This window comes from Neolamprologus brichardi, chromosome 11 (assembly GCF_056152115.1).
Source record: "Neolamprologus brichardi isolate AB-2024 chromosome 11, ASM5615211v1, whole genome shotgun sequence".
Lineage (NCBI taxonomy): Eukaryota > Metazoa > Chordata > Actinopteri > Cichliformes > Cichlidae > Neolamprologus > Neolamprologus brichardi.
In genome coordinates, this window is record NC_142114.1 from 23,550,011 (window position 1) to 23,560,907 (window position 10,897).

At 35.5% G+C, this 10,897-nt stretch overlaps 2 protein-coding genes across 2 annotated transcripts; one reads left to right on the top strand and one right to left on the bottom strand.

Moving 5' to 3' along the window:
• Window positions 1-107: 107 nt before the first annotated feature.
• cd83 (CD83 molecule) lies at window positions 108-3,944 on the bottom strand. The gene is given in 6 exon segments (XM_006791757.3): window positions 108-1,474; window positions 1,477-1,585; window positions 1,804-1,907; window positions 2,533-2,761; window positions 3,533-3,669; window positions 3,835-3,944. Coding segments are annotated over 6 exon segments (663 nt in total). The 5' UTR covers window positions 3,881-3,944; the 3' UTR covers window positions 108-1,436.
• A 535-nt stretch (window positions 3,945-4,479) lies between these two features.
• Window positions 4,480-7,624, top strand: LOC148100564 (uncharacterized). Its single transcript, XM_087847948.1, has 5 exons — window positions 4,480-4,784; window positions 5,613-5,734; window positions 6,273-6,392; window positions 6,528-6,612; window positions 7,551-7,624. The coding sequence occupies exons 1-5, from the start codon at window positions 4,751-4,753 to the stop codon at window positions 7,622-7,624; spliced, it is 435 nt and encodes a 144-aa protein (XP_087704074.1). The 5' UTR covers window positions 4,480-4,750.
• Window positions 7,625-10,897: the final 3,273 nt, after the last annotated feature.

Consider the following 10,897-nt stretch of genomic DNA (forward strand, 5'->3'; position numbering starts at 1 on the left):
GCTGTGTCCATATAGTGTTTTTTTTATGCATTTTTAAAATATCAACAACACAACATTAGGAGAAGCACATACACATAAGAAGTACCAATGCATTTCTTATGTGTATCATTGAATCAAAAAAGTATCCATGAATCATTAATTGAGATACAGAAAATAAAGCAATAATTTTCTCATGTTACGCTGACTGAATGCAGAATATCAGTGTTCCCAGACTGAAAGTAGATTTCACAAACTTCTTTTTCTGTTGAAGATTTAGGCAATATACATGTTGCTGTGGAGCAGCAACAAAAGAACTTTTATGTCTGTTGCCAAACACGTTGACACAAACAGGCGAAGACCTAAATGCGGACATAAAAAAAAGAGAAGTGGACCGATAAAAATAAATCCAGACTACACTGACCCGCTCTTAGGACTTTCCCCAAAACAAATGTCACGCTAAATGCAAATAGATCACGGGTGTTCCTATATGTCATCATGTTTCACTTCTTCTTTAGAAGGTCACTTTATTTTTTAACATTTCAAGTGACAAAGGTCTCCTTGTTTTGGTGTTGTTGTTCTTGAAGGTAATTTACAGATGTGGTACTTCCTGAGAATAAGTCTCTGAACAAAATATTTTTTTCAAGTTACAACATTAATAAGTCAATAATATGGATTTAATCCAGAAAATCACTTATATAACAATAGCTTATTAAAAGGTCTGCTTTAAAGAAAAAAAACAAGAAAATATGAGAACATAAAACAATTAACAGAATCCAGAACTCTAGATTCTGTCATGGCTCATTTAAAGCAGGTAGTTTAAAGTAATTTTCAGTGTGGACACTTTAAACTTGTAGGAATGCATCCATCCTCTGTGTAAACATTAGAATTCTTGACAAACACATAAAAATACAGATCCTCTTACTACGGTGGGACATTTCAGTCTCATGAATAACATCAGTGCCTTTTACTCCTGATACTCACACATCTTGTGTGACACATCTTCTTGGCTCCATCCTGCACGGTCACTGTTTGCCTGACTTGACAGTACAGTTTTTATATGTTTGTGTTTGTCTGCCTGCAGAAAAACATCATTTTCTTAATAAAACTTTTAGCTATGGGGCGCAATTAAAGTCATATCACCTGAAAAATTCCGGTTTTTACAAAACAAATGTGAATCTTTGACTGACTGCTCATGCAAATTCACTGTCTTTCTGTCTTAACCAGTGGCTCTTTTATATTTAACCCACAGACTGACCAACCTACGTCTGATTACTGGGCCTGCTCTTTGAACCAGGTCACCAGTTTCTCCAGCATCTTGGCATCTGTGGAGATCCAGCTCTATATCTGACTTTTCTGATGATTTTTGAAAGGTTGTCGCATAATCTTCCATTTTCCACCAGTTTCCACATGTCAGGGCAGAGTGTACTTATTCTATTGGCCAACATTAGTCCTCATCTTTACACACAGAGTACAGTCTTTGTGGATGGTTTTGGATCAACTTCAAGTCTTTTGGTTCCAATGGTTTGTTCAGGAAAAAATCTTCTTTTGTTGTTTCTTCTTGCTGTTGTTGTTTGTTTCTTTCTCTCAATCCATTCGTCAAACAAACCTGTGGTGGAGATGTGAGAAACACATTTAGATTAAGAATGACCAGCATATGCATATTGTTTGAGTATGTTTAAAGATGCTCATTACAATCTTTTGGTAGTACAACAAAATGATTATTAGGTAAGTTGGGTTCTAAGTGGATGCACATAATAGAAATCTCTTGTGGAAAATTGGTTTAAATATTAGTGTGTTTATATATAATTATCCTCCATTACTTACATAGCTTATGAAAGACAGCAGAAGTGCTATCATTATCACTACGGAGGCGAAAAGAATCAAATAATCATCTCTCTCCAGACTTTCTGTGGGAGCAGCTGGACAATCTGAAAATGAAAACACAAATTAAAGTTACTCAAGTTTGAACTCACTTGAACTGTACCACACTGTGCTAGCTCAGGTTGTGATCCTAGTCAGGCTATTCTGCATACAGGAAACTCCTGTGTGGCTGGATTTTGTGCACTTTTCAAACTTTCATATCAGAAAACACGAGGTGCACTTTGCTGTAGATATCTAAGGAAACATCCCCTCTTGTTTGGTATCCCAATAAATCTGCTCAGACTTTACCAATGAGCTTTTCTTTGTCTTTCTTTGCTAAAATATAGAAAATAGTAAAAGCTGAACATCAGCATTAGCCACCGTAAAAGCCTTTAAAAGCTTTTCCAAAATAAGCTTCTTCTAAACCAGCTTTTGATGGAAATCTAATGCTCTTGATGTTTTCCAAATCATGTGGTTGACAGATGATTCCCACACTCGATGCCTTGGGCCAAAGAGTGATGGTTTTGTAAAGCTGATGCTCCAAATATAACAGTTGATTCATGTTTGGAAGTTCCCCCTGAGTCAAATTTCAGTCATGGATGCCTATGGGAACTTGGGAAAGTTTGGGAAGCCTGTTTGTTGAATATGCATGAGCACCTAAAGAACCCAGAGACAACTGGGACAAACTTTTACCTGCCAGCACCAGGCGAACGTAGCTGTCCTGGTTCTGCTCTCCCACAGGTGCTGCCAGGTGACACATGTACACGCCGGCGTCACTGCACGTTGTGTCGGCCAGGATGATGTCCTGGGTCTCGTTGACCAGCGCCACATCTCTCTCCACGCCAGCGTACCATCTCGTCGTACCATCTGGGAGGTCTCTGGTCAAAAGGCCATTACGAGCAGACGATGGGCTCTCTGAAACCTGAAAAAGCATCAGTCCAGTGTTAGAGTCATGTGCCTGATGAATGACCTAACAGGATCTGAGACTAGACAGCCAAACCAAACACGCCTGATGTCAGTGTCATTATCACTTCTGTTAATGGAAACATATGCCACTACTATAAATAGCACTTCTTCTTTTCTTTTTTTTTTAAACTTTTACTCCATTAACCACAGTTACTTTACGCCACACATTTTGTTGAACATTTTTTATTTTAGACTAAATAAAAATATAAAAACAAGGATTAAAATAATCACCACACATGTTTGTAGTATCATTCTAACCTTTATACACAAAGGCTGAGGAGTGTCTTGTGACAAGTAATAATCTTTATGACAGTATAGTATTTAGAAGAGAAATAAAATGATTGAATAAACGTTTACTGTTCCTTTCACTGCTGCTGTTCACTTTACCCCTACTCCTTTATTATTACTGCAGAAATAGAAGGAAAAGTATGTTTTGAGTAGTAGCCTATTTTAACATTCCTAATTAGACTTATACTTCTTTAACTGCTACTGCTCCTGTTACTACAGCATACTCACAATGGCACTACCTCGCATTGCTGTACTTTGTGTTTTCATTGCCGTAGTCTATTCATTGTTTACTAAAATGGTTTACTAAAAATACTTTGACTTTCAAAGAAGAAAGAAATTAAAAAGTGATAGTAGTTTCCAACAATCTGACAAGGAGACATTGACATATGTTTTTCCCCCTTAATGTGCAGTTTGTAAGCAAAGATAAACGCGTTTTTACCTTGTACCATCTCACTGCCAGGTACTCGACACCGGGCTTGTATTTCGCTCTGCAGGGAAGGATAGCGTCTTCACCCGAAAGGGCTACGACTTCTGGTATGTCCTCCTTGACGGCAGCACCCAAAGCGAGGCACACGCCTGAGGAATACAATAAGAAATTATAGTATACTAGCAGAAAATTTCTGGTTGCAAAAATTTTCAAAGGTTCAAACATTTTCTCAGTATGACATAATAAACGCAGCGAGATCTTCTTTTTAAACTATCATGTGATTTCCCGATTAGTTCTGTTTTAAACACACTTACCAAGTGACAACACTACAGCCATCTTCAGCAAATCAAGAGAATTCATGATGATGATGATCACAGTGGATGAACAGCTCTGAGAATGACAGACACAAGTGCAGGAGTTATACGTTTATACGCGATCCTGGGACAGCCCCTTTTAACCGAAAGTGAAGCTTTTTTAAGTCTCATATCTTGTTTTGAAAAACGAGTCATGTCGCCATGTGACATGAATAAGGCGGAAGTTATAAACCGGGACATTTTAAGCATTCTGTATTTCCTGTATTCTCGTGACTGGTCACACACAAACTTTTCCTTTTGCGCAGAACTGTGTTGTATAAATGTCTTTATGACTCAAACAAAACACAAAAAATTAAGTAACCAGTAGGTGACACTTCGACAGATACTGAAATACAACACAGCGATAATAATAAAATAATAATAATAATAATAATAATAATAATAATAATAATAATAATAATAATAATAATAATAATAAATTTTCTATACATATTGAGATGTTTTAGGAAGACTGACTGATAAGGTGGGGGCTGTATTGTAAAGGACAGCTGATGGAGAGAGAGAAAGAGAAAGAGAAAGGAAACGACTAACAGGAGGAGCAAAATGTGCCCTTTACCCAATCAGTTGTGAAGCACGAGTGAGCCGTGCTTAGCTCTGTCTCTTAGTGAGTTTGTAGCATAGTCTAATATTTAAACTGTAATCTTTAATCTGTAGTGCGACTGTTGTGTATTTTTGTCTCGCTAAATAAGCCATATGTAGAGCACCGACTCGGCTGCATTCACGAACGCGCTCCAGCAGTGTGTGTTTGTTTTTTCTTCTTTCCTTTTCCAACATTACTACTGGAATTACTTCACCTCGGGAGCAGATCACTTCCACCTCATACATTCTATTCCCGAGGCAAGCGCAACGCAGCACCATGAATTTCCACCTAACTTTGATATTCTGTTTATGTAAGTAGCTATTACTTACTGATTTATAGCTTAATATAGTGAGTATTAAGCTGCGATTATACGTGTCGACTATGTCTTATAATATGGAGAGTGCTGAGTCGTAATGTCGCAGTGAGTTTGTGGTTCAGTGGGTCAAAAAATATTAGATGAAAGTAAGTCTAGTATGAGCCGGATTAAAGACATAATTGTGTAGATTTACGATGTATGTTTGTTTAATGAATACACAGAGAAAAGGGCTACATTATAACATGGAAATTTGAATGTGTTTTAATGTATTTCTTGGGAGGGTTGCTCGCTTTTATTATAGGGTGCGTTACTGGTGACCTACAGTAGCTAATAGGTTACTTAAGATAATTTCATTGTGTAGGGTTGTTCTTTATAGACTTGATGATCGATATACTGTGCGCTGAAAGAGAAAGAGGCACGGGATTCCCCGTGCTTTCCCTGGTAATTTGTAATGAGCGAAGAGAGACAGAGAGACTATTATTTTGTAATGGGAAATTCCCATTTTAGAGGCACAGTTTCTGTTACTACTGCTAGTACACGTGGAAGCAGAAACAAAACAAAGAGCCAAACAAACTAAACTCAACTAAACTAAGTTGTTCTGCACTCGATTCCAAGTAGTCTAAAGGTGCAAAATTTATATTTTATATGAGTTTTTAAAGCTTATTACTTTGTCAGTATATATATTTTAATAAACGGATGTTTTAGAGATCAATGGTTTTATAGTGCGTTACATAGAGAGAAATTAACAATCACTGCATGGATGATGTCTAATGATTAATGTATTTCTTGCTTGATACAACTCTTCTTCTTTACATTTGCCAGTTGCTGTGTCTGTCAGTGTCAGCTCAAAGGTGATGGTGCAGCAGGTTCCTTACTCCTGCTGCCACAGCCCAGTACTGCAATTTAACCAGAGATGTCAGAACACCTGGAGTGTTGACGACAAGGTAAAAATGACCCTGCAAGTCCATACAAAGATCTCACGATGTTCCAAAAAGTTATGTGTGATTACTCACAGTTTGTTTTGTCTGTGATTTTCATAAAACTCAAAAGTAGAAACAAAAAGATATTTAAAAAAAAATGCCTGTCTGAATGTTGGAGTTTTTACTCTCAAATTGTATGGCTTTTAGCCTACTTCCATGTGAAGAGCCTTGAGGTGATGGCTATGCTATATACCATCACCTATAAAAACACACCTATAAAACTGAATTGAATAGCTGTCATATCTGCAGTGCACATTCAGAGTTTTATCAACATTTATTCTTTTCTTTCTCCTGTTCTTCTGCTCTTTCCCCTTAAATCAATCACATGTAGACAGAACTTGTTCCAGCATGTTTTGAAACATGCATAGTGCTCTGCTCATCCTGGCCAGATACATTATTTCATCCAGAGTTTAAATATGAGATTTTTGTCTGGTCTCTAAGAATACACAATTTTGGATACTGTCTATATTTATTTATGTTTTTGTTGTTGTTGTTTTTACAGAACATTGCCCACTTTGCTAAAGGGAAGATTAGTTGCGTAGCTCCATGCAAGAAAATTGAAAGTGGGCAGATGACCTTGGATGTATGTATGGATGTAAACCTTACCATGGTTTGCCAGCATGTACGTCACCCATTTTCTTATATTTAAATTAATTAAATTACCCCCCCCCCCCCTTCTCCCCCTAAACATTTTGTAAATTAACCTTTACTCAATCAATAAAGCAAATTTACTAATTTGTTACTTATCTATTCATAGCATTTGGGAATGGTTAAAGAAGACTTTCTCTACTACCAGAGCCATCCGTGTCCCCGGTCTTTTGCTAATGGAGCACCTAGTCAGAGTGAGTCCTATTTTATACACCAACAGATTTATTTCTGACAGTCTTTTATAACAGGATTACTGATTACTAAGAGACGAGCCTCATGTCACTCTTACAACATGTTTGATAAAATGTTCAATTGTTGTTGTTTTTTTAATCGAAACCATCTTTTCCTAAACATAACCAAGTAGTTATGGTGGCTAAATCTAGCATAGCAAATAACCCTAACAAAACAGTAATATAAGATGTGAAGGTAGAATTAAAAAGTGAGTGAAAACAAAGCTTGGTCTGCTGAGTCATATGATCTGCTTCTGCGCCGCTGTCTTAGGAACAACATATATCACATGAAGCAATAAGAAACAGTTCAGTCTGATCACATTATTGCAGTTTGGTGTGAAGACCGTAGTATCCATCACACATCACACAGTGTAATGTGTTATTGGGACACACTTGAATCTCTGATTGAACCCTATATAGCGTTAGAGGTTAGAGATGAGTTGTCTTGTGATTTTTTTTTTTAGATCTAGAAGACAAAATTTCTCAATCTTTACTGAGAAAAAGGAATATAACATGATAAATTAAGTGTTACAATACTGTCCAAACTTACCCATCACGTGTTCAACATAATATACACTTACATAGTCTACAATAGGGGTGCAACGCTACTAACTGTCCACATCTCCCAGGAAACAAAGCCGTTATAAGGAAGAAAGTGTTTGCTGGTAAACACAAGAAAATGCTTAGCTGATTAGCACAATGAACACAATCACTTTATCAAAGTTATGAACAAACTAAAACTTGAAAAATATTTCAATCTAAAATTAAAAGACAGGCTGCAATAGAGATAAAGGATCCATACATTAAAACTAGTGAATGCTATATTAGCATGTACTTGAAGAGTTGCTGATTTTATGAGCGTGAAAATCTGACCTACTTACGAATTTTCTTTTGTGCTGCAGGCGCCGTTGGATTGGCCCTCCTGACAGCAGGGTGGATTGTTAAGATTATTCAGGAGACCATCTGCTTCATATGATCTCCTGACTTGTCTGTTTCAACCGTTGTAAAACTGCTTTTTAATAGCAAACACCAAGGGTATTTCTGCTAAGGGAACAACTATGCTTTTGCTTGCTGTCAGCTTGAGTCAGTTTGCACATACCTTTACATTTAATGGCTGTCTTGCCAAGCAGTGCCTTGTAAACAGTGTTTATCATGAAGGTAATTTTATACTTTTCCAACTATAAGCTCAAATATAATATATCTAAATTTTTCTTACAGCACTGAAACACTTTATGACTTTTCAGGCACAGCAGTTTCCATCCTTTACTGTTAAATGACCAAATGAATGTGATTTAGAGAGCATCAGACATAATAACCTCAACAATTTTTATTTTTTATTTTTTATCCGAGTTGTGTTTCTCTCAGGGGTGTATTTACCAAGAAAGACCCTTTAAAAATTTCATGAATTTCTTCCACAAGTCAAAATAATCATGCTCACCAGTCAATTTTTAACTTTTGTCTCCTTTCCCCTTTTGGTAAAATGTTTAAGTTTAGTGTTAAATAGTGTCAAAATATTTAAAATATCTTATTAAGGAGACAATTTGGTACTGCCATTTATTTATTGACACTGAATGTGGATGGACATGACCTGCTGCTATTTAAATGACAAATTTATTGATGAAGATAAACATTCAATTTATTTGAAACACACTAAACTACAGTTCAGAGGTGTACTTAGCTGCTACACTTGGTAAATACAACTCCCAGAGTTCACCGAACAAAGCTGCTCACAGAAACCTTTCAGAAATTGTGACTAGTGTATTATGAAGGGAAGAAGGTTTCTGTTGTGTCATAGGACTGGAAGAGGTTAAAAATGTGATGCATGCCAATTTGATGTTTACAAATCAGTGATGGTAAAAATCCAGGTACTAATTATAACAAACTGAAAATATAAACAGGTCCCACTTGTCACTTTACTGTTATAATCTCAGGAAACAAAAATACAGTGAAGTGCTGACTAATTTATTATTTATTTATTTAAAAAAATACTCTGGATGCACTTGAAAGAAGGTCAGAGATTGTCGAAGCAGAAAAGAGCATCTTGTGTTTGTTTGGTTTACTTGAATTGCACCAGCGACCTCAAAGCTGTATTTTACTACTGTAGGACTAAACCAAGCACAGAACACAGCTTGTTTTAGTGTTTCATACATTTACAAGCATCTCTAAACAAACTGCTCAAAACTAACTAAACTAATCTAAACTGGTCAAAACAATTACCACTGACACTATCCAAAGTAACAAAGCAAATATTCAGGTAACATCAGTTTTGAAACCACTTACTGACATTAACTGAGCTGCTAATAAATAAGCTACTTTCTTTAAACCATTGTATTTTTGAATAAATATGCTCCATATAAACATTTCAAGTTATGACAAAATAAGCTATTTAAACTATGTGATTGGTGCCTTGGGGAACTGAGATTAGGCTTTAAGTACTTTAATTTCATAATTGGAAATTGACTTTTTTTTTTTACAAAAATATATCTTTATTCATTTTAAGTGACTAAAAGTAAGGTATTTACAGCTTTTTTGACAGGCTAAAGTAAACTCTTTCTAGTTGAGATTTAATAAAGAATCAGTCAATATTCAAGACAATACTCATAGATTATTGAATTTTATTTATGTTGTAATCCATTCTTATGATGCAAAATGCCAAATTTATGTGTGGCTCATCTTATTAAAAGATGACATAAATACAGTTACATGGCACATAGTTAAATAGCTGAAGGACAAAACCAGCAGTGGAAGGAGTAACATTCCCTGATCGGACAGTTCTCATGTACAGCTCTTCCTCCAGAACTCTTAATGCAATGGCAGCTATGAATGTTTACAATATGTATTTGAATAGTAACTGTAACGGTTTTACATTCTACATTTAAATGACAGCTACAACTAGTAAAGCAGAACCAAAGCCATTCTCTGTATAGATGGAGTGGAAATGAGATAAACTGCCAGTATTTCTTTACCAGTGTTTTCCACTCCATTTCTCTCCTCCCTACAATAACTGTTTCGCCCAAATGTGGCCCATATCTCCAGTTTTCTCTACAGGCACTTTGGCCTTGACTAATGGTACTGTACTGGTACTGGTGGAGTAAGTTTAATACCTCAAGTCAGCCACGTCCACTTTTATATGGGCTTGATACCAGTTTTATTAGGCTACATCTGACCCAACACTAGCTGTGACCAATGTTAGGTCCACTCTGCGCCTTTTATCCATGTTTGGCAGATGCACCATTTGCCAGTTGCCATAAAATAGCCAGATTAAACCCAGATGTGTCTTCTTTCTGGAATACATTATTTTCGTTTTTGTTTTATTTTATTGACCTCTCATGTGTTTTACAAATATTTGACACTTCCCCTCCAACTAGTGAAACTATTTTACATTTTATTACCAACTTAAAGTCTAAAGTATTAAAAAATTAAATATTAAAAGTGTTTTCATTTGGAGCAGATGAATATGTAATACATTTTCCTACACATCTACTACATTATATATAAGGCATTACCTTTAAACTCTTTCTGCCCATTAAAAAATGCATTAAAAAATATGAAAAAACATACAAACTTTAGATTTTCTCTAATTTTTTATCATCAAGACAGTCCGTGTACTTTCAATACAACATGTTTTAATTGTGATTTTTTTTTATCAGTTTTTTAATCATATCATTAGCCTTTGATTAAATAAAATCAAATCAATACATTTGTTTTAATTAACAAACAATTATGCTCTTTTTTGCTTCCTGATTATCTCTTATCTTTGAAAATGATTATTTCATTAAAATTGGGCATTAAGTTAATAATAGAAACACTCCAATAAAAGCACTAAAAAGCTGAAATACAAAAAGGACATATCAAACGTAACAGCTGAGTATTTAAAAACTATGCAGCCAATTAAGTGGTGCTTTTGTTTGTTTGTTGTGTGTGTTTGTGTGTCTGTGTGTGAGGTAGGGGACTTTTAGTATTTTTTTTTTTTATTAGAGACTTCATCAGAGACTGGAAAAAAATGTGAAACTATCAAAAACAAAAACTGAGCCAAATAGAATTAATAATAAAAAACATTGCTGTGTTTGAAAAGCCTACTGCCGAATAGGGATTTATTTGTTTGTTTGATTTGTTTGTTTGTTTTGTTTTTTTAACCACACTGTTGTGATACGTTCTATCGAAGCACCAAACATTAGAATGTAAAATTCCATATTTTTACAGTCATGTGTCATTTCATGCAGTAGGGTATAGGGTACTTATGTGCTTT